The sequence below is a fragment of the Otolemur garnettii genome, unplaced genomic scaffold, assembly GCF_000181295.1.
Source record: "Otolemur garnettii isolate 467f Iridium unplaced genomic scaffold, OtoGar3 scaffold00182, whole genome shotgun sequence".
NCBI classification, from domain to species: Eukaryota; Metazoa; Chordata; class Mammalia; order Primates; family Galagidae; genus Otolemur; species Otolemur garnettii.
In genome coordinates, this window is record NW_003852577.1 from 1,920,735 (window position 1) to 1,945,448 (window position 24,714).

A 24,714-nucleotide genomic window follows, 5' to 3' on the forward strand; every position below is an offset into this window, starting at 1 on the left:
TCAGCCTCCCAAGTAGCTGGGACTACAGGTTTCCACCACAACTATTTTTAGACACAGGGTCTCCCTTCTGCTCATGCTGGTCTTGAACCTGTGAGCTCAGGCAATCTCCCAGCCTTGGCCTCCCAGAGTAAGGTATGTTGAGGTAGAACCCAGGCTGTCTTGTTTACAAATATATCCCAGTGCTAGTGCAATGACACATACACAGTAAGTACATACTAACAAATGTTTAAAACCCTAAAAAAAGTGATGAAATACTTATATGTTTGATGAGGTAGAGTGAAGAGAGATGATGTAAGGGCATAAAATAACCTGAAAAGAGAATACTTACAAAATCATAATAGGTACTGAGCAACAGTCTGAATATTTCTCTTCCAGTGAATCAAAGAGAGTGGCAAAAACAACTTTGATGTCCTTAAGAACTAGAGTCAGGGTTCGGCACCCATAGCACAGTGGTTACTGTGTCAGCCAAATAAACTGAGACTGGTGGGTTTGAACCTACCCTGGACCAGCTAAAACAACAATGACAACTGCAACAAAAGATAGCTGGGTTTTGTGGCAAGTGCCTCTGGTGCCAGCTACTTGGGAGGCTGGGGCAAGAGAATTGCTTAAGTCCAGGATTTGGAGGTTGCTGTGAGCTGTGACGCTACAGCACTCTACAGAGTGTGAAATAATGGGACTCTGTCTCAAACAAAAACAAACAAGCAAACAAACAAAAAAAAAAAACAGAGTCAGAGGTGATGTGTCTTTATGTATTTTTCCCCTTTAAATGAGTGACTAGATTAAGATAAGCAGTTGCAAACTAATGTTCTGAAGTGACTGAACTACTGAAATCCATTAAACAATGTGAATTAACATTTAAAAATAAACAGAAAAAGGATCTAGTTTTTGGGTGGTCCTTGAATAAGTAGATCTTCTGGCAACACCAGGCAACAGAATGAAATCTGAAATCTGTGTTTATCAATAGGCCACATCCTACCACTCACAAGGTGTGTGACCCTGGACAGAATCTGGCTACCAAAGGCCTCTGAATTTCTGATTCCTGGGCCTTTGGTCCTTTAAGGCCCCTTTGCTTCAAAGATTTTCTTAGACACAGGATTTTGCTCTTAGGCCTGGACTGGAGTGCACTGGTGTAATTATACTGTACTGGACTCAAGCAATCCTCTGCTTCAGCCTCTTAAGGAGTGGGACTACAGACCTGTTCCACCATGCCTGGCTAATTTTTCTAGTTTTTTTTTTGTGGAGGCAGAGTCTTGAGCTGTTGCCTAGGATGGTCTTGAACTCCTAGGCTCAAGTGATTCTCCCTCTTTGGCTTTCTAAAGTGTTGAGATTACAGGTGTGAGCCACTGTCTCCCCCACCCCCCACCCCCGTTCTCTTCTTTTACTGTTGTCTCTGTGGTATATTTCTGCCAACTTTTGACCTCAGTACATTTGAATTATATATGTACATATATGTACATTACATACTTGCTCATATCTACTATAGATTCTGAAAATGATTTATTTCACATATAATCAAATAAAGTCCACCTGCCCAAGAAAACAGCTTTCTTTGAGTGTAGTTCATCCAAATTTACATGTCATTCCTTCGATGACACTAGGGGAGATGCTAGACTGGAGTCTGTGGACTGCACTTGACTGCTGCCTGAAGGCTGAGATTGTGTGATGGTAGACAAGAGGTGTTGGGGCACACAGGAACTGCCAGAGATAAGGCTGCAGAACGGGGCTTAGGAAGTTGATGAAGAAACTCGGCAACGCTAGAGTGCTAACTTGTTCAACAAGTATTTATTGAGTACCCACGACGTGCCACGCACTGTTTTTATACGAGAGATTCAGCAGTAAACCAAAGTTTCTGCTTACTGTACATTGAGCTTAATTCCAGTGGGGGAAGCCAGGTAACACACACATAAACAAGCATAACACATACATAACTATGTACACGTCAGGTGGAAATAAGTGCTATTTATAAAACTGAAGCAGAGCAAGGTAACAGCAAAGACAAAAACGCGACAGAGCAAACCACGGGTGAGGGTTCTTTCTCCATTAATTTTCTAGCTAGAGAGAGCGAAGTGCGCTTTGCAAGCCCCGCCCTCCCCTCTTGATAGGGCGCAAGGTGCCCTCTCCAGGGTAACTCCTCCCTTTCCTCCGCCCAGAGGCGGCCTTGAGGGCGGGGCTTCGCACCGAGAGCTCAGAACACGCGGAGCGCAGAGCCGAGAGCACTGGGATCCCGGCGTGCTCCTCGCCTGGCGTGAGACTTAACTCCGGTGGAGCCTGGCATTCTGGGAACGGTAGTTGCCGACTGCTGCCCCGCACCTGGCGGGCAGTGAAAACTGCCAAGTCCGGCTCCATTTGTGGCACAGGGCGTGCAACACCGAGTGGCTGTGAAAAGGCCTTGTGGGAAGAAAGGCAGGGTTGTCCGAAAAGCAACTAAGCACGTCCGTACGGGCGAGCGCCCAAGCGCGTTGCCACCGCCGGTCACGTGTCCTCAGTCTCCGCAGGCGCGCGCGGCTCCTCCAAACCGTTCCCGCCCCAGCCCGCCCCAGCCCGCCCCGCCCGGCTCCGCCATCGGCCCGCGCCTTCCCCGGCGCTGCTGCCACCTCGCGCTCGGAGGCGTCAGGGAACGTGCTCTCCGCCCCTTCTCCTCCTCCTGTCTTTCTCCCCCTCCCCTCCCCCTCCCGCGCCAAGACTCGCCGCCGCCGCCGCAGGAGTAGCCGCTGCTGGAGCCGCGCGCAGCCATGGCCGAGAATCCCAGTTTGGAGAACCACCGCATCAAGAGCTTCAAGAACAAGGGCCGCGATGTGGAAGTGAGTGCGCTTCCGTGGTCTGGGCCGGCCCGGCCGCGCCGGCCTGGCAGCGGCAGGAAGGGGCGGGGGGCCGGCGCTGGGCTGGTTCTCGCCGGTTTGTGGTCCGACGTAGTTGGCCGCCGGCTGGGTGGCCCGGGGCCGGCCGGGCGGAGCGGGCGGCGGGTCGCGGACTGGGCTGTAGCTATTCTCCGGAGGTGCCGGCTCCAGTACCGGGAAATGCCGGGGGTTTTGGCTCCGTCACGCGGGCGCGGCCTGGTGTCGGCGAGGAAGGGATGTGGAACTGAGGCGGGGTCCGCGGGCCGGGGCCGCGCGAAGGAACCGGGATGTTGCCGCCCTGGCTGGCCGACGGCCCCTCCGCGCGGGCGGCGGCGGCTCGCTCCCGCTGCCGGTACACCCTCCACCGGCGCAGCCCCTCGGTGCCTCCCGCGCTGCCGCACATGGAGCCTCAGTTCTGCGGGTCCCAGCTCCTACCTTCTGCGAGCCGGGCCCAGGCGGGCGGTGGCGGCCAGCAGAAGGGGGGTGGGGACCAGCTGGGCAACTGACTTGTTTGAGAGTGATGAATGGGGGAGGGTAGGATGCGCCAGGATCATTTTCTTGTATTCCAATACGGTCCTTTGGATAAATCATGTTGAGCTGTTCTAGCGCATACTCTTGCAGCTGCTGGCATTTGGAGCAAGCCGAGGGTGGACAATAGTTTGCCATCTATTGTGTTGAGGCTTCGGAAAAGAGATTGTTCAGATCCCCGCTCATAGGACCTGTTTTCTTAGCCTGTCTTGGAGTGGGGGTGTGTGGACAGGATGATGATTTCTTTGACATGTTTTACTGAAATAAATTGGGTACATAGGTTCATATGTCCTTGCTCCAAAGCTACTTCCCTTGCTCCAAAGCTACTAGGATTTCCAAGTGATAGCAAAACTGTAAACATCGTGGTCACTCTGTTGCTACTCAGCATGTTTCCATTGTCTTGTTAAGGTGACATTAGTAGGTACTGTTTGCAAACTCGGCTTATTGAAGCAGCGCTAGAGGTCTCTCTGTAGCTACTAAAAGCAATGAAGTATTTATGTGCAAACTTCACTGGAACTGTGACCTTTGGATTTGTTAGGGGGAAATGATTTTAAGGCCACAGCATTCCCTTTCTAATATGGGGTGACATGGGGTGACATGACTTACAGTTCTGTGATTTTTGTTAAGGGGCTAGTGTGATTAAGAAGTATGTAATTTATACTGTTTTAAGGAAGGTGGTAGGGTAAATATACCATTCAGCCTTCTATTTTGTAGCGAGACAAACTAAGGCCATCTGTCAGAGCTACAAAACTAAATACTAATTAGAAAAAAAACTAAGGAAATCTGTGGAATGCCCATGAGACAAGTAAAGGTCATCTGCTTCCTGATCTAGTTAAATATCCTTTGTAAGAAATACTTCTAAGCAAACGTGAAATTTGAGAATAGGAACAAGAAATTCTGGGACTGACTGCCTCCTGCTATCTGTCTACTTGGTGACAAGAGTTTATTTTGAACTTTTCCCATTAGTAATTTTTTTGAAAAATAACTGTTATATGTAAAAACTAGTTTTTCTGTAGTTATTTGTACAGAAAAACGAATAACATTTTTTTTTCCTTAGATATTGGTACAGGTGTTTGTATTATTGTTTTCAGGGAGTTCATTGATACCAAGTAAGGACTTCTGCACCTAATAGGTACACAACAAATATATGCTGATGATAATCATCAGAATGTAACTGTTGTCTTAGAAAGACAACATGGTTGTTCAAGTATTCATCCTGATATTGGTCACAGTGTTACATTTCCCAGTATACACTAGAGTAACTAAGGCACGAAATAACAGGCATTCAAGTGGTGGTTGTTTGTGCTGACTGGTCTTGAGTTACCTGGTTTCTGTGTAAAATTGCTGGTTAGCAGTGTGTTGAGCGAAGTGGTTGGATTGCCTGAGCTCATGGGTTTGAGACCAGTCTGAGCCAGAGCAAAATCTGGTCTCTAAAAATAGCCAGGCATTGTGGCCTTTGCCTGTTGTCCCACTTACTTGGGAGGCTGAGGCAAGAGAACTCTTGAGCCCAAGAGTTTGAGGTTGCTGTGAGCTGTGACGCTACGGCACTCTAGGGAGGGCAACGAAGTGAGACTCTGTCTCAAAAAAAGAAAAAAAAGATGTTAAGGTGCCAAATGATTGTATATTATAAGCAGGTGAGAGATGAGGCCGGGTGAAAGAATAAAATAGGCTGAGTTTGGGACAGCTGGGAATTGAGACTTGGAGAAATGAATCAGGAAACAGCTGCTATGTTGAGAGTTTCATGATATCTCATTTAACCCATATAACAACTCTATGAGCTAGGTATGGCATTATCCTCAAGTTCACCTGAGGAACATACTTTAGCTGTTAAACTTTAGAGTGCTTATGTAGCCTGTACAAGTCACAGTGGGTATGAACATTTTCACTGATTGTCTATTGAATGTCTAACATTGCTGTTTGGGGGATACAAAAAGGAATAAGGTCCACTCTGTACCTCAAGGGGTTTGCAATAGAGGTGCTATTACAGTATAGCACATCAATAAGTGTTATGATATCAGTATTCTGAAAATGCATGAGAAGACCATACTTGCAGCTAAACAGACGGGAGATGTATGGTGAAGAAAAGGATATTCCAGAGTTGAGGGAGCCATAATTGAAGAGTTCTGAGAGAATGTTTTAGGACTGCTGAGGCTGCCAGAGAGAAAGCGGAGTCCTAGAGGTGCCCCTGAAAAGTAAGCTGGGGTCAGGTCTTGGTCAAGGCCCTTATTGTGGGTTTAGCCATAACTGAGACAAGATGACACTTCTCATTTAGTCTTATCCATTAGACACTCTTATTACCTTAGAAACATAGCACAACTTCTGTGACTGAGTAGTTGTGATTATTAGGCTGTTCCAAAATAGTGAAATGCACTTTGATAAGATATGATTCCTATCTTTTCACATGAAGGACAGACAAAAGGTAAAATATGTTATAAATTATACAACCAGCTGATACACAAATGAGATGCTAGGTTTAGGAATAAACTTGATGTTTGTGCCCATAGCTTGATGGGTAGGGCTCCAGCCATGTACACCTAGGCTGGCAAATTTCAACATGGCCTGGGGCCAGCTAAACAACAATGACAGCTGCAACAAAAAAATAGCCGGGCGTCATGGTGGGCTCCTGGAGTCCCAGCTACTTGGGAGGCTGAGGCAAGAGAATCACTTAAGCCCAAGAGTTTGAGGTTCTGTGAGCTGTGACAGCACAGCACTCTACTGAAGGTGACAGCTTGAGACTCCGTCTCAATATGGCTCAGCACCTGTAGCTTAGTAGCTAGGGTGCCAGCCACATACACTGGAGCTGATGGGTTCGAATCCAGCCCAGGCCTGCCAAACAACAGTGACAACTACAACCAAAAAGAAAGATACTTATTTGCAAGTTTAGAGTTACATGCTATTGGATTGTGATTAGGAATAGAGTTGAAAAAGAAGAAAATCATCCCATTTTGGTCAATCAAGAATGACCTCTTAGAAGAGAGATTTTAAGAGGGCTTGTTGTGTGGGGGTATGTGTGTGTGTGCCTGTGAAACGAGGGTGGTGAATCTTACAGGAAATATGTGCCAAACTTGAAAGGGTTACATGAATTAGTGAATAAAGATGGGAGGGGGCAGAAAGAGTGATTAGGGAGTGAAAAGATGAGACTTCCAGACAGCTTTTGTTTGTCTGAGAATATGTCTTGTGGCAGAGTCACTTGGAAGCTTTTTCTTGATGGGAAAAGATCTGAAGGAATTTATTACCAAGCAAAAAGGAGGTATAATTAGAGCAATGGAAAGGGGTGAGTGGGTTATAATATTTAGAATTGGTTTTGGAGGTTCGGCGCCTGTGGCTCAAGAGGCTAAGGCACTAGCCACATACACCTGAGCTGGCAGGTTGGAATCCAGCCTGGCCCCGCCAAACAGCAATGACAGCTGCAACCAAAAAACAGCCAGGCGTTGTGGCGGGTGCCTGTAGTCCCAGCGTCTTGGGAGGCTGAGGCAGGAGACTCGCTTGAGCCCAGGAGTTGGAGGTTGCTGTGAGCATGATGCCATGGCACTCTACCCAGGGTGACAGCTTGAGGCTCTGTCTCAAAAAAAAAAAAAAAAAAGAATTGGTTTTGGCGAAATAGTGCTGTTATCTGGTTTGCAAGGAGGAATTTCCTAAAGAATTGAGACTAGGGATAGCCAAAAGCTGCAATGAGGATTTGATGATCCTCCTCCGCTATGGAAAGCTCACAGAAGAGAGAGAGGATACAGGTTATTCTGAGATTTATAGATGAAGGTAGGGGAGGAGAGCAACTTGGAACTTGGGTAGGGAAATGGATTTTTTAGCTAAAACTGGGAAATACATAATGAAAAGGAAACATTACTTTTATTTGGTCTATAATACCAGATCCAAAGATGTAAAAGTTGGAAAGTAATAAGGGAGGCAGGAGGGGGAGGGGAGGAGTAAAGCCCTGCCCAACAGCTTCAGTGAACAGGTATGTTTAAGTGATGGGCATATTTATAGGGCTAAAGCATTTTAATGCTGTCCATGTAACAAAAGCATTTGTACTCCCATAATATTTTGAAATAAAAAATAAATTTAGGAAAGTAGACGGTAAAAAAATAAATAATTAAAAAAAAATACCAGAACATTTCATGTAAGGCATTGATTCTGAAACTTTTTGTCTTTTTTTAAAAAATAAAACATTTCAAATAAACTTACAGAAAAGTGCACAAAATAGAAATGTTCTATTTAATGATTACTTATAAAACACTCAGGAATCTGCTATCTGGGTTAGCATTTTTTGTTTTACTCCTGTATATCTCCAAGATCTGATCAGTAACACCAGTAAAAGTAACTAGTAATAATTGTTTTAAAAATCTTAACATTCATTGTTTACAGTGTACCAGCTCTAAGTACTTTATATGGATTATTTATTTAGTTGTTACATGCATTATTTAATAGTCCTATCAAGTTGGTACTGTTACTATCTCCCATATATTGCTGAGGCAACTTGAGACCTATCGCTCTTAAGTCAGGAGCCGTAGTCAGTGACTAGTCAGAGCCTGGCCTTATGTCAAAGCATCATGTTACTAAAGCCAGACTCTTGTCACTGTGCTGCACTCTACTGAGAATCTAAGGCTTGATGTGTATGGAATATGTCTGAAAGTTGGGTAATGAAGATAATATTGAAGAAATCTTGATTATGTCACTGAAATTCCTGTTTTAGTATTTTGAAACTTTGCTATAAAAATTTTTGACACATTGTTTATCATTTGATTTATTTGCCTTTTTTTTTTTTTGATTCTTGCAAGGTTTCCCTCTTATTAGCAAGGAGCCAGTTAGTTGGTTTTCCTAAAAAATGATAACCCATATCCTTGGGCTTAACATTTGAACTTTATGCTTTCATTTGTAATATTAAGAATAAGATCCCGCAAATTCAATTAGCCTTCCCAAATTTAATTCTTTCTGGAACCTTTATTGGTTAAGTGGTACTATCTAATTGTCGAGTTTAAAATTATATCCTCCACTCCCTTACTCTTCCTTTCCTTTACCCTCTTTCTACTAGTCATCTGAAGAGCCCTCATATTTTACTTTTGTTAACTATCAACCTACTACTGGCCCCAGTTTGGACTCTTCTCACCTGTGCAGAAGTGTACAGGTACCAAGATTTTCCTATCTTCTTTCCCCAATGTATATTGTGGATTGAGCTTTCTAAATTCTTTTCATGTTACTTTCCTATCCTTTCTTTTTGACCTGCCTTTGGGATAAAAGTCCTTAGCATGCCCCATCACATGTAATTCTACCTAAGACCCTGCCTCTTCTGTCTCACCGACCATTTCTCCTCATGTCTCTTTTGTCACAGCCATGATAAAGCACTTGAGACCACCGCGTAACCAGTAGTTTTCTCTCCTTGCCTTTGCAAGTGCTAGCTAGTCTGTTATATGTCGTGTTTGCTGTCTGTTGAGCGGGGCTAACTCTGGCAAAGTGTCTTCACTCAGACTCCTTCACTTATCTCTGGAACACTAAGATCAATAGTTCTGCCACACCATGTCATTCTAGTTCAAAAAAACCCTTCAGAAGTTCTCCACAGGGCCCTCCTGACTGACTTGCAGTGTTTGTAATAGTTGGTACTATTAGTCTCCCTATTCTTTTTCTCCTTTCTAATGATTTCCTAAGTGAATTTTCCTTCACCTGTTTGGGATAAATTGCTGTGATGTACAACAATTTCTTTGTCTGTATAGCTTTTAAAGTTTGTGGCTCTGCCAAGAAACCCAGTGAGGGTACTTAGTGAACATGGCATACAATTTAATACATACTCTTTGAGAAGACTAGATGATGCCCTTGAAAAACTCTGCTTTTGAGAATGAAAGGTGCAGTATTCTAAGATATTAATCATTAGGTGCACTAACTCCATGGCATTGATACTGTTGCTTAGCTTTTCTTTGACAGTCTGTTCTGCTATGATTTATTTCATAACATGAACTCACACTTGATTGGTAAGTGGCAGAATAATATTAATGTGAGGCTTATATTGGTTCATATTTGATTTTTACCAGCACATTCATGTTTAGCACTCCCAAATAACAGCTGTGATGAACACGCAGAAACATGACTGAACAGAGGAAGTCTAGGAGTGGTCACATTGCCCATTACCCACATTCTGCCTCTTGGCTCTTTTGCTGTGTGTAAAGGTGCTTATTACCATTGTGGTGCAATTCCTTTTCTTCCTAAGTTTTGAAAAAGTGGAGTTCAGAAATCTCTATGTCATACAGACATACAGCAGATACTATAATGTTCTTTTCTTGAATTCACTTTTAACCGGGCATATACTCTCTCCTGGAGTACTTGTGCATTACTCTTTCCAGTCAGCTTTTCCCATTCTTTTTTTTTTTTTTTTTTTGAGACAGAGCTTCAAGCTGTCCCCCTGGGTAGAGTGCTGTGGCATCACAGCTCACAGCAACCTCCAACTCCTGGGCTCAAGTGAGTCTCCTGCCTCAGGCTCCCAAGTAGCTGGGACCACAGGCGCCCACCACAACGCCTGGCTATTTTTTGCAGCCATCATTGTTGTTTGGCGGGACACGGCGCTGGATTCGAACCCGCCAGCTTAGGTGTATGTGGCTGGTGCCTTAGCCACTTGAGCCAGAGGCGCCGAGCTGGCTTTTCCCATTCTTTCTGCCCACTGAGTGTAGGCCTGTCTTGGGACTCCGTCTCTGACAGTCTTCTCTATAGACTATTTTCTTGCTCACTTCAACAGCTCCCTTGGCTTTAATCATTTCAGTGTACGAGGACTTAAATCCTTTAATCAGCTGCTGGAAATTATTCACATGAGCATCTCTTTAGCATCTCAAACTCAAAGTATTTAAAAACATGCTCTGTCTTTGTTTTTTTGTCTTTTTCTTTTTTCTGTTTATGGTATCATCACCCTCAACTGTGACATGAATTTGAAACTTGAGAGGCTTCTTGGACTCCTTTCTCATCTTCGACATTCGATCAGATGCTTGAATCTCTGTGCTTTCTCTCTATTCTGCCTCTATCTAGCTTGCTTTAGACCTTACTACCTTATTACCGTGCAGTTTAAAAATTGTTTCTGAAGTGGTGGTGTCCCTTCAGTTGATGAGATTTTTCAGTGAGCCTGATGTCTGGTTATTTCTCTGGTTTCAACCTTCCTTCCTCCCTCCTTCACCCACCCCCCTCCACACCCCTTTAAGCTCTAGCAACACTGAACTTCTTATATGCTTATACATAATCTGGAATCTTGCCTTCCCATCTTTGCCAGTGCTATTTCTGTTCTCAGGACCATCTTGCATACTGGAATATCCTTTCCTGCCTCCTGTTGCCTGGCTAATTCTGACCTCTTTTAAATACTAACTCAGGGTTAGGTACCATTCTTTGATCCTGGAAGAACTCTCATTGTAATTATGATAATTTAATTGTTTTGTCTGTTTCTTCTAGGAGATTGTGAGCTTTCTGAGGGAGCAGATTATATCTTCACTGTCCAGTGTTTAGTACAATGGCTGGGAAAAACACTAAACTATTCCTCAAATAAATATATTCGTGAGTCCACACTTTATTATGACAGGTAAAATTTTGGGAAAATAAGGCACATGCATAGTGAATTAGTAATTAAGGCTCATTTGCATGGGTGAGTAGCATTCCATTTTCCGTATATACCATTTTGTTTATTCAGTCATCCATAGGTGACTACTTGGGTTGCTTCCTACTTTTAGCTCTTGTCCACTCACCATTTTTTAAATGTAATTAATTTGTTAAAGAAATCAGGTCAGTTTTCTTATATTAAGTTGCACTGTATGAAATTGCCATTTTTGAGGTTCAAAACAGTGAAGCACTGGTAAATATATGGGTCAGCCTAATAGAATGTCCTAATTACAGGATTTGTGTTTCTTTATGGTATTAATTTATTCATCCTATTTATCACCACCCTTTGGATAGTGGTGGTGGATTTTCTGTAAACTAGAAGTTAGAGTCAAAGGTTTTATTAGCTTCAGGTTAACCATTAAAAAAACTAAAAAAAAAATTCAGTCGGTGATTGTGTACTTTATGAAATGAATTTTGGTTATTTGGGTGAAATATGGCATACACTGGATAACATTTGAAGTGAAAAAAGTAACCTAATTTCTTGGTATCCAGTAAAGGAATTACAAAATGTATTTCTAAAAAATCTAACTTCAGAGTTGTTGGGATTCCCTTTCTGTGAAATCACTCCTAAATTGCTTTTTCTGTTTTGTTAGCAAAAGGTCCTCCAAATCTAAGGGTTTGATTGCCGAACCTATGGATTTAAAGTGCCAACTGTCCTATGCTATTTTATAGAAGGGAGTTGAGCATCTAAAGATTTTGGCATCCAAGGGGACTCCTGGAGCCAATCCCTCATGCACACGTAGGGATAACTGTCTTGGAGGTAAAGGAATAAAAGTATAAAGTGGATATAGCTATTCTTTCTTGCAGTTTTGCTATTAAGAAAAATTTTATCACAGCTTAGTCAATATTAACAGTTAAATATGGTAAAATAAATCATGATTATATTTGTAATTAAGCATTCTGAAGGGTTGATTTTTCTGGGTTAGGGAGTTTGTTTATATACATAGTACCAAATTTTATTTTGAAATTTTTACAAATACAAAAATCCTTTCAGTATTGCTGAAAATGTCCTATACATTTTTCTTGCTTCTTAAACAGAATATAATTTAGTTATTTCTGGGGTTTTGACAACTATTATGAATATAGTTATTGGGTTTTGCTTTTATATGTATAAGTGATACCTTCAAGTTCTTGGATTAGCTAGGATTTTGTCTTTAATTTTTGTGCTTATGGAGTTTTTGCTCTTCTTTATAATTTTGGCTTGTCTTTGCCTTTCGTGTCTTGTCAGCTTTCTCTTTGATACTCTCAGCATGTTACCGGTGGTAACCCCTATCTTTCCTTTTTATTTTGATTCTTTGTATGTCCTAGTGACTTGGAAAACAGATACATTTTCTATGTGTCAGGTGGAAATTTTTAGTTGCCAAAGATTAAAAATATGAAAATAATTGTCTCTGACCTAGGGAAGACTGTTTTAGTGGAGGAGAATGATGCCTAAATATATGTTCAGTGTACAGTGCGATGTTCTTTAATGCAAGTACCTAATTTGCAAAATACTATCAATATGGGGAAAAGGAATGACTGACTGTACTTGGGGAAGTTGAGTGAGGTTATGCAAGTCATATTTGAACTGGTGTTAAAGAATGAGTTTCTCAGTCAGAAAAAAAGATAGCATGAGTAGTAGTGACCATCCCATGGGGTCTCAAAAGCCTGGTGTGTTCAAACTACAGTTGTTATGAGGGCATAATATCCATTCCCACTTTTAGAAACAGCATTCTGATTTGGCCTTTGGAAACTACTTTTCTGCCATTGGATATCTTGTGGTGGGATTTTTAATCTAGGTGCTCCTGCCTTTAGTTAACTTAGGTGCCTCACCTTTGTCTGGCTAACATAAATTAAGCCAATCAAATTCTGTTCCTGACATGGAAATCTTAAGTGAGCTGATTACTGAGGGACCTAATTGATCCATTCTGACAGAAGAACTGAGAAAGTAAACGTCCATTAATTCCTGCCACTGGATCTGTGGGAGTTGCTATCATCCCTGTTTTCAGAGGCCTGATTCTTGGGTTCTTCTTTTGGTTCTGTGCATTGCCCTCTGTCTTTCCTATAAATTCTCATTCCCCTCCCTTTTCTCCTTAAATTAATCCATGTCATTTTCTGTTGTTTGCAATCTAACTCTAAAGTGGTAACTTGTTTTGGTTTGCCTGGAACTGAGGAAGTTCTCAGAAACAGGACTTTCAGTGTTTAAACCAGGAAAATCCTGGGCAAACTTGAATGAGTTGTTCTAATTGAAATATTTTTTGGCATGAGGATGAATTCTGGGATCCAAATATATTGTTCAGGTGAAAATATTCAGTCTGCACCTGAAAATAACGTGTTCAGAACAGGCTTACTCCAGTTGTCTAACTCAGCAGATATTGGGATTCTGAACCAAGTATGAGGAATACAACAAGGAAAGTGGTCATAACCAGTAATTGTTGGCAGACTTAACTGTGTGCCAGGTACTTTGCTTATTAAGATAATTTTAAATAATCCTCACAAAATTTCCATGTTACAGATGAAGAAAATACATTCAGTAATTTGCTTAAGAACATGCAATGAGGAAGGGGCAGAACTGGCCCTCAGTTCCACATTCCTGACTGTAAACCCCTGCCTTCAATAACCATTCACACCTACTCTCCCTTGGGGTTCCTGCTTCAGGAGAGGATGTGAAAAGAAAGAAACACTTACTCAATGGAAGTATGTATTGAGTGCAGTGGGAAGGAATCACCCAGATGGATTAGGGAAAGCCTCATGGAGGTGATCGTGCTTAAGCTAAAACTTGTAGGTATTTCTTGGGTGACCCTGGAAGACACAGAGTGATATGTTCTGGAGGAACTAAACTATTTTCGTTATTTCTTACAGGTGGAGTGATTGGATAGTTGGATAGGATGGCCAGGAGCCAGATTGTGAAAAACCTCTTCTTTGGGGAAAATTTTAAATAGGGAGGTGGATTTGTGCATTTAGTGGATGCGGTTGCACCAAAGGAGATGGATTGGTGAGGGTGAGAAGGGAGTTTGGGAGTGACAGAAAACCCTCAGGAATCTCACAGGTGGCCTGACAATAGTGCTGGCGTTGGGATTGAAAAGCAAGAAAAGTTATTAGGAGTATTCATTTGATATATTTTACCTTACAGAAGAGAGGCTGGCAAACTTTTTCTGTAAAGGCCATCATGTTTTTAAAAAGCCACATGTCTGTGTTGTAACAGGTCAACTCTGCCTTGATCACAAAAGCAGGTAGATAATAGGCAAACAATGGGTGTGTCTGTATTCCAATAGAGCATTATTTACAAAATTAGAGGGTAAGTTAGATTTGACTCACATGTCTTTCTAGGCTGATGTGGCCCCTGGTGGTGAAGATTTGAAAAGTAGTTTGAGTAGTGATTAGAATGAGTTGATAATGTAGATAAGGGCTTATAGCAGTGATTTTCATCTGGTGTGCCATGAATATTTTGAAAGATCATTAATTAAATTATTTTCAAAAGAAGTTCAAAGCATAGTAAGTATATTCTTTTTTAAGCATGGTGCAGAAGTTTAACTATAGATTCAAGTGTGCCATAAGATAAAAAAGGTTGAAAAGAAAAAATACTGGCTTATACTGGGCTTATAGGAATAAGAAGGAAAGAGGACCAGGGGAGGAAAGACCCCTGAGGTGCCACATCTTTTCAGGTGAGAATGCCCTTGAGGTGCGAGTCCAGTAGGAAGCTTAGCATGGTGGTGTATAAGAACTTTAAAGGAGGTTTCCTGGAAGAGGGACGTAGGTGGAGTAGCTCGCTGCGGGGAGGAGTGGCATGATGAGGTGTTAGCAGGTGAAGTGATCCAGATGTGGTCAGTTCTTGAAGGGGGCTCAGAAGGAAAGGACTTGGAGAAGTACAGTCAGAAGTGGGGACCAGCTGCAGCGGGGTAGGTAAACTGGAATGAACTCAGCTTGGTGGTCTCTGTTTTCTTTGACAAAGTTATCTGTAGAGAATGAAAGGTCTAAGAAAGGTAATGCTTGACTGAAAGGTGGGGAATGAAAAACAGGACTTAGAGAGGAAGCAGGGCATTGCCAAGCTGAATACTTTAAGTACTGTTATTTTGGTAACAGTTACGAACAACTTTCCATTAATTATATCAGATTTAGCTATACTTGCACTCTGAATTATACTTAGAATTGTTAAGTCCAATTCAAAGTGTAGATATCATAGTCAATTGAATTCTAAAAAAAGTTGAACTAGCAGAAACATTGGAATTTAATGAGTCCAATTCTTTTTTTTTTTTTTCACAGATGTGGAAAACTTCAGGCATAGAGAAACAATGTTGTACGCTCACCTTATTGAACTCCTATGTACCATTAAAACAATTATGATTTGTGGCCAGTCTTGTTTGATTTATATCCCTGCCCTCTTCTCCCCTTCCCCAGATTATTTTGAAGCATAATCTGTTGATACAGTGTTTCAAGTATGCCTAAAAGGTAAGACATATCTTTTCAGTGTTTCTCTTCCTTTTAAAACATAACCACAATATATTTAAAAAGGAAGAAAACCCCAAACAATAATTGTTTTATCATTAACCATTTAAAAACATACTTTTGATATGAACTTTCAAAGTAAAAATAACCTGCTACTCTACTATACACTTTTAGACCAAAAGAACCTTATTGGTCAATTGTTTAGGGTTGAAATGTGACATAGAATATCAAGAAATATAGCAATATTTGAAGTATTTGTTCTTCTCAACTTTCCAACCAAGAAGAGAAAGGAATAATTTTGTCTTCCCTAAAAGAGTTGATGACGAACTATAGTTAATTTTCAAGTTCCAAAGGTGGTACAGAAATTATAACAGAATGAATGGACTTTATGGTAATAAAGACTTCTTCATATTTGCAGGGTTCCCCTCACTCCCTTTGCGATAGAATCTTGTGCTGTTGTCCAGGCAGGAGTATAGTGATATCTTCATAGCTCACTTGTAACCTCAAACTCCTGGGCTCAAGCAATCCTTGTGCCTTAGTCCTGAGTAGCTGGAACTATAGGTGCCCACCACCGTGCCTGACTGATTTTTTATTTTTTATAGAGATAGGGTCTTGCTATGTTGCTCAGGCTTATCTTCAACTCTTGGTATCAAATGATCCTCCCTTCTCAACCTCCCAAAGTGCTGAGATTACAGGCATGAGTTAACTTTTATCTTAAAAATGAAAATGACTAATGAATGGGGTACATTATCAGAAAAATATTGAATACTTTATCTGTCTCCAAAATAACCTGATGTATTTCAGTTGAAGCTTTTAACACAAAAAAATTTTCTCATCAAATACAGAAGTATCAGAAAGGTAGAAGGGCAAAGTGGGACAGCAGTGAATTTGTTCTTGACCCTTCCTATGTTGAAACAATGTATCATTGGCCTCCACATCTGTGGGTTCCGATTGGGTGGATTCACCCAAGTATGAATTGAATATTGGCAGGGGATAAAAAATACAAATTAAAAAATATAACATAACTATTTACTTAGCATTTATAATGCACTGGGTATTGTAAATTATCTAGAGATGATTTAAAGTCCATGGAGAATGCAAATACTGTGTCATTTTATATAAGGGACTTGGGGATTTGGGATTTTGATAAGGGGAACTCCTGGAGCCTGTGTACTTTTTTAGTTTCAGAATCGCAAAAGGTAAACATCCACCTCCTCTTTGTGTTTACATGTTGGTGTTGCTTACAGAGTGTGACACTATTGTTTGTTTGTTTGTTTTGAGAGCTGGGTCACCAGGGGTAAGAGTGCTGGAGTGTAGTGGGATCATCCTGACTCCCTGCAACCTCTTAACTCCTAGGCTTCAGTGATCATCTTGACTCAGCCTTCTAAGCAGCTAGGATGACAGGCACACTACCACACCCAACTAATGTTTTCTATTTTTTGTTGAGATAGGGTTTTGCTCTTGCTCAGGCAGGTCTTGAACTCCTGGCCTCAAAGGATCCTCGCAGCTTGGCCTCCCAAAGTGTTACGATTACAGGCATGAGCCACTGGGTGAGGCTGTTACTTTTCTTTATTTAAATAGTAATAGAGAATTTGAGAGGTTGAAAGCTGAATAGAGTATTGAGGAAGGTAGCTGGACCGGCTCTGAAATAATTAGAGGGTTTGGGTAGCATATGCATGTCCCTTTCAACATTCAAATCTGCAAGAATAAAGGAATTGGTAGGGTGAAAAGGAGGATGATCATGTTAGCTAAATATTAGGCTATAGATTGTAGAGATGCTATGTGGATGGCCAAGAAAAACTGAACACTAGATGTTAATGCAGTATCAGTTGCAGCTAGCAGAGAGCTGCAGACTATACAGTTAGCTTTTTATAAATTCAGACTGATTTTTCAAACTTGAAACTACTTCCATGAATATCATACATGTATATCTTGGTTTTGGAATATTATATAACTGGGAATGTTTATTGCAGCTTTTTAGATGTTGCAAAAATAAATCTTTAACTTGAGTACCTAGTATTTTAAACAGGGTCAGAGAAACACAGGGTAAGAGTACAAGCATATTTTCAATGAATATTTTGGGATTAGTGCTTGTATATAACTTAATTTGATGTACTAATCTATATTGGTAGTTAAATATCTATTCACTTGTTATATTTTTATTTAGTTACTAGTAATTGAAAGAAGTATTTTTTGGCCAGCATAGTGGCTCACGACTAGCACTCTGGGAGGCCAGGATAGGTGGCGTGCTTGAGCTCAAGAGTTTGAGACTAGCCTAAGCAACAGTAAGACTCCATCTCTCTTACAAATTGAAAACTTAGCCAGGCATCACAGCAGGCACCTATAGTCCTAGCTACTTAGGAGGCTGAGGCAGGAAGATCACTTGAATCTTGGAGTTTGAGGTTGCTGTGAGTTGTGACACCATGGCACTTGACCTAGGGCAACAGAAACTAAATCTCAGTGGTTCTCAACCTTCCTAATGCTGCGATGTATTTTCATTGTTACAAAAGGGTTGCGACCCACAGGTTGAGAACCTCTGCTCTATCTCAAAAAAAAAAAAAAAAGTTAAATATCTTTTAAAGGAAAGAAGAAGATGAAAATACAAATTATGATAATAAGGAAATTAACAGCTTTCAGATATATTCACAAATTTAAGGAAAAAGCCTATAAACTAGCAATTCCAATGATAAAAGTACATATTTATTCCCATGTAATAAGAATTCTCATTGGCTGAAATTCTTTAGTAGAAGTAAAAATAATTCAAAATGCCTCCTCATTTTCCTGGGCAATTTAAAGTTTCTGTCAGGGATTATGGCTGGTAACAGCAGTGTGGTTTTCCATTATTTGTTGAGTTCTGGGAACATTATATTTGCTTGGAATAAAGGAATTGGTACTTGGTTTTTTTTTGTTTGTTTGTTTTTTGAGACAGAGTCTCACTATGTTGCCCTTAGTAGAGTGCCATAGGGTCACAGCTCACAGCAACCTCAAACTCTTGGGCTTAAGTGATTCTCTTGCCTCAGCCCTTCAAGTAGCTGAGGCTACACATGCCTACCACAACACCTAGCTATTTTTTGGTTGCAGTTGTTTAGCTGGCCCAGGCCAGGTTCGAACCTGCCACTCTCAGTGTATGTGGCTGGCGCCATAACCACTGTGCTACAGGTGCCAAGCGGTACTTGGTTGTTAAAGTTCTATACTGGCTGACATTTGCTTTCGTCTTATAAATTTTGAGAGTGTGGGGTTAATGCTAACATTTTCGATATCCTGTTGAGCTTTTGAAACTTTGGAAAAGTAAGATATTTGAGTCTTGGAACTGAATGTAGTTTTGAAATATAGATGGAAAAAGTACATGGGTTATAGAGTTCAGACTGAACAGACATTAGTTGTGCAAACTACATTTTTTCAATATTATGGAGAAAAGGGAAATAAAAGTGAATGAATGAAGATCCCTGCATTCAAGAGGCATTTAATTTAGTAATGTAAACAATGCAGCTGCCAGTAACTATAGACAATGTGGTAGTTTTATTAAAACTAAAGGTGTTCTGGAAACAGGAGGGAGAGATGTGAACTACAACCTTCGAGCTTTGGGAAGGCTTCACAGTGTAGCTGACTATGAACTTCATAGTGGAGATGAACTGGGCCTTGAATGTTTAAGGGTTTGTCTAAGATGTGTAGGTTAGAACATCAGAAATAAACAATGTTTTTCCTTAAGTTGATTTATTTCTGCCTGTGTGCGGCTATATGGATGAACTTCTGGAGACCCAGGTCCTTTGCATGAGAGTCTGTTAGATCAGTGTTTCCCATCTGGTGAGCTGCCCCAGGGGCCAATTGGGTGGTGAAGATCGTGCGGCTTTTCCCCTATATCTTAGTGCAGCGGTTCTCAACATGCGTGTCATGATCCCTTTGTAACAATGAAAATACATCGCAGCCTTAGGAAGGTTGAGAACCCCTTTGACTTAGTGTGATGTATACAAATTTTATGTGTATGCCATGATGAGATTGGGAAGCACTATTTTAGCTTACTTGATATTTGTCTCCTAGTAATAAGTTCTTTAGTATATTGTTTAGCTTTGGTCAAAAATTGCTAGAATACCTTCATAGTAAGGACACACTCTGAATTAATTGTATTAGTTACCAGTGCACAACCTTCTAGTGTAATATATTAGACATTAGCTCTATTCCAGGGTTAGGGCACCCAGTCAGGTTTTGCACTTTTATTCTGAGTTTTTGTATTTATGAACATGATGGCCTCACATAAGGACATGATGTGTTTGTGGTCATGGCCCAATTTTAAATAAATATTGTATAACCAAAATATCCCCTCCATATGCTTTTTCTTTGATAAACACACCTGTTTATGAAAAACTCTGTATACTATTCACAGCAGTGCAGGTATTTGGAAGAAGGAATGTGAGGCAAATCTGGGTATGGTAAAAACAATCTTCAGAGTAGGTTAGAGCTGCTATCCAAGAGGCAGAAAAGATAGAAGAACAAGCAAAAGAGAAACTTGCTTAAAGTCCTGAATTTATGCTCCAGAGGAAACCAGGCAGCTGGATACCCAGGCCTCTTGTTATGGGAGCACTTCAGACCAAGTGTTGATTTCAGGATATAACTGTGTAGGTTCTTGGAGGTGGGGCTGATGTGGCTTTAAATAATATATATTTTTTCTTCATTGATTGTACTGAAGAGGAGAAATTGGAGTTAATTAGCCCCTCCCCACCCCCCATTATAGGGATCTTCAGGGCATATTCAGCACCTTCCTGTTCTTGTTCAGTTCCTTTGGCTAATGTGGCTTTAAATCTTTTTCTTTTTTTTTAGAGACAGAGTCTCACTTTGTCGCCCTCCGTAGAGTTCTGTGGTGTCACAGATCACAGCAACCTCCACCTCTTTGGCTTAGCCAGTGGTTCTCAACCTTACTACTGCTGCAACCCTTTAATACAGTTCCTCGTGTTGTGGTGACCCCCAGCCATAAAATTATTTTTGTTGCTACTTCATAACTGTAATTTTGCTCCTGTTACCAATCGTAATGTAAATATCTGATATGCAGGGTGTATTTTTATTGTTACAAAGCCATCTCTACCCATAGATTGAAAACCGCTGGCTTAGGTGATTCTCTTGCCTCAGCCTCCCAAATAGCTGGGACTGTAGGCGCCCGCCACAACATCCAGCTATTTTTTTGTTGCAGTTTGGCCGGGGCCAGGTTTGAACCCGCCACCCTTTGGTATATGGGGCCGGTGCCCTACTCACTGAGCTACATGCTCTGCCCAATCTTTTTCATTGATTGTCAGAAAAGAAACTGAAATGTTTCTACAAAAGGGGTAGTTTTAGTCTTCCTCCCTCCCTCTCTTCCCAGCTCCACCCCTCCACCCCCAGGTGGTTTTAGGCATCTTCAGGGAATATCCTGTACCTTCCTGTTCTTCTTATTCAGTTCCTTTATGACAGTACTTTAAATACAGTACTGGAATCACTATTTAGTCCTGATTATCATTGAGACATAAAATGAATAAGTACAGCATTAACAAAGGTACTTTAAACATTAGGTCATATAAACATTATCGTAAGTTTTATTTATATCACTTTTGAAGATTTATTATTGATTGCTTGCAAGTTTTAAAAATTACAGGGAATATTTATCAACTGCCACAGTGTTGATAAGCAATACAGATCCAAGTATGTAATACAGTATTAATAGAAAAAAATTAGGATGATACTGGTAATTACAGAATATAGAAAAATTAACCTTTGTGGCAAATTAATTAAGGAAAGACTTTAAGTTGAGTATTTCTTGGAATAAAAGACATTTTAAAATTATGAAGGTAATTCATGTGTTTAGCTTGATGTGAATGGGGGGGGGGGTTGTTGTTTGTTTTAATTTTTTTTTCTGAGATAGGCTCTTGTTCTGTCTCCCATACTAGAGGGCAGTAGTGCAATCAGAACTCGCTGTATCCTTAAACTTCTGGGCTCACATGGTCCTCCTGCCTCAGCCTTCTGAGCTGGTGGGACTTACAAAGTTGAGCCATCATGCATAGCTGGTTCTTCTATTTTTTATAGAAAATGGGATCTTGCTGTTACCTAGGCTGGTCTTAATTCATGACCTCGAGTGGTCCTTCTGCTTGGGCCTCCCAAAGTGCTAGGATTATAGAAGTGAGCCACCATACCTGACCATGCTTAATGAGTCTTAACAAATAGCTATCTCCTTGTTGCCACCATCACAGTGAAGGTATAAAATATTTCTGTCTTCCTAGAAAGTTTTCCTGTGGCCCTTTATAGTAACTCCTCTTCCCTTAGCCATAGGCAGATAGTAATCTGTTCTCTGTCCTTGCAGATTAGTTTTCCAGAATTTCATATAAATATGACCACAGTACAGATTCTTTGGTGTCTGGCTTTTTTTCTTAATATTTTGTGTACCAAGATGTGTTTGTTCATTTTGTGTTGCTAAGAAAGGAATATCTGAGACTGGGTAGTGTATAAAGAACATAATTTTGGCTTATGGATCTGCAAAGTGCACAAAGAGTGTGGAGCCAGCACCTGCTTCTGGTGAGGACTTTGGGGGCTTCTAGTCAAAGCTCAGAGGTGAAAGAGGAGCAGGAGAGGGAAGAGGTGGTTCCAGCCTCTTTTAAACAATGAGCTCTCGTGTGAACTAGTAAGGTGAGAACTCAGTCATTGATGTGAGAAGGCACCGAGCCATGCTGAGGACCTACCCAATGACTCAGACACCTGGCCCCCCTCCAACATTGAGATCACTTCCAACACGAGATTTGGAGGGGCCATACATCCAAACCATATTACTAAAAATTCATTCTTTTGAATTGCTTACTCATATCCCACCATTTGTTTTTCTATTCACCTATTGTTGGATATTTGAGTTGTTTCCAGTTTTTGGTAGTTATGAGTAAAAATTCTGTGAATATTTGTTTATAGGTCAGGGTCTGTTATAACTAGTCTGGAGTACAGTAGTGTGATGATAGCTCACTGTAACCTTGAACTACTAGGTTCAGCAGTCACATACCAAGGCCAATTTTGGCCTAATAAACACCACTCGGGGGGTCATTCCCTGACCGCAGAATAACTAGTTCTATAATTGCTTTAAAAACCCATATATTTTACATGTCCTTGTGTCAGTATCAACACTTTAATCACATTCTCTGCATGTTCTTCTCATTATATTTTTTCCTTTTGATGCGTGGCTGGGATGGACACATCTGCTGCAATGCCTGCATCTATTTCTGTCTCTCATGAGAACAAAGGCAGTGTGGCCTTTTCTGGGTAAGCTTTTTATGGCTTGTCTCGGAACTCTTACCTTTGGTTTGGTATGAACTGTTCCTCTAATCACCACACTGTGTGCTTGATTGAGCTTGTGTCCACAAAGATTTATTGCCATTGTGCATTTTTTGTGGAGAACATGCATATTTTGAGCACACCTTAAATGTTCTTCGCAGAGCTGTCATGACCAATCTTTCAAAAAGTATTTTCTTCCTGATTATTTCTTCTGAATAAAGTTGCCAAGTTGCACCCAGCTGCTGTTTGTTTCCAGAAAAATCACGTAATAATTGTATGCCATAATGCCAGTGATATTGGAGAAAATTGCCAGGGGAAAACCCCGATAGAAAAATTCAGCGTTTCTCAAGTGCATCAACACCTGCTTTAGAAACACTGTAGAAGTGGATTACACCAGGCTTATTATCTGTCACCTGGATCTTCATGCTGTGTGGAATGTACTATAACTACTTTTGTTGTTTTTGGAACATAACTTACTAATGTCACATGGGGGGGGGGGCAAACCTTACTGTAACCGGATCGAGAGTTTTTTGTCAGTGCTGGCCTGAGTTCTAGAGGCAAATTACTTTTATCACTGTGAACAGTACCTACTGTGGTTATATTCTTTCTGTCCATGGTAATATTTCTTCAGACTGATCCAAATGACAGTTCTGAACCAGTCAACCAATCTTGGAGCTACTATTATAATTTCTTGGAAGATTTTCTGATTTCCCTGCATATGGCTCCTCCAAAAAACAGTAGTTCGTAGAAGAATCACATAAGAGATTGACTGCAGTTCCATACTTCCTAGGTTTAGTTGTATGCGAAGTGTGACTGGACAATGCCTATCAAAAGTCACCAATTTTTTATCAGCAGTGTCGGACTCCTGGGGACTGTAGTAAAGTGAGAGCTTATTTATGACCATAGTCCAAATCTCTCAAACTGGAATGAACGTGACGCTGTGTGTGAGCCTCACGTGTTGCAGCATCATCAGAACATGGGCATTGTAGCAAGAGCAGCATTCTCTGTACTGAAAATGTAGCATGGTAACCTGGAAAATTCTCACTGAAAAAATTTCAGATATTGTCTTTATTTTGCCAGTACACATCACAATTTATTTTTTATTTTTTTTAATTATTTTTATTAAATCATAACTTTGTACATTGATGTATTTATGGGGTTCAGGGTACTGGTTAAGTATACAATGTGAAATGCTTACATTGAACTAAATAACACATCCATCACAATTATACTCATTTCTTAATAGTTTTGAAATGTACCACTGTGACATACACATTACATGAGGTCCCCCGCAAATACCCTCCCTCCTCCCATATTCCCACTCCCCTCCCCTCCCTCCTTCCCCTCCCCTCCCCTCCCTCTCCTCTTCCCTCTACTTTCTGGACTATAGTTATGGTTTGCCATTCATATGAGTGTGTAGGTGGTTATATATTGATTTCATGGTAGTATTGAGTACATTGGCTACATTTTTTTCCCATTCTTGAGGTACTTTACTAAGAAGAATATGTTCTAGCTCCATCCAGGTAAACATAAAAGATGTGAAGTCTCCATGTTTTTTATGGCTGCATAGTATTCCATGGTGTACACATACCACAATTTGTTAATCCATTCATGGGTCAATGGGCATTTGGGCTGTTTCCATGTCTTGGCAATTATGAATTGGGCTGCAGTAAACATTCTGGTACAAATGTCTTTGTTGACACATCATAATTTAGAAGAATTCCAATTAGTTCCAATATTTCTTCTTTCATGAAGTCACCAGAATTTTGGATGAATACATTCTTAACATAATTTTTGACTAGATGTGGTTTCTAATTTGTAACCCTGAGTTAATATCCAGGGTTTCAATATTAATTAAATAGTTGGAAAGCATCCCATGGAGTTTTGGGTTCTATTCCCAATGGTATTCCTGCTTGAGTCCTCATAGTGTCGGCTGATTGTCATCTCCCCTGCCCATTTACTGGCAGTAAGTCCCCTCTCATTCTTGGTGGCACCGTCATCTGGGCTGCAGGTTGCTCTGTCTTCACAG

General features: G+C 40.9%; 1 protein-coding gene across 4 annotated transcripts in view; it reads left to right on the forward strand.

Annotated features, from left to right (window-relative positions):
- Window positions 1-2,543: 2,543 nt before the first annotated feature.
- KPNA3 (karyopherin subunit alpha 3) overlaps window positions 2,544-24,714 on the forward strand; it is a 101,326-nt gene continuing 79,155 nt past the window's right edge. The window contains exons 1-3 of one of the 4 annotated variants that reach the window (XM_023507431.1): window positions 2,703-2,801; window positions 15,228-15,261; window positions 15,363-15,413. Coding sequence is in view for 1 of the 4 variants with exons in the window: in XM_012811983.2 (XP_012667437.1) it covers window positions 2,733-2,801 (69 nt within the window). In the remaining 3 variants the exon portion in view is untranslated. Of the gene's footprint in view, window positions 2,802-14,522; window positions 15,414-24,714 lie in introns of those variants that run through there. The other 3 variants (XM_023507429.1, XM_012811983.2, XM_023507430.1) reach the window with 3 other exon arrangements.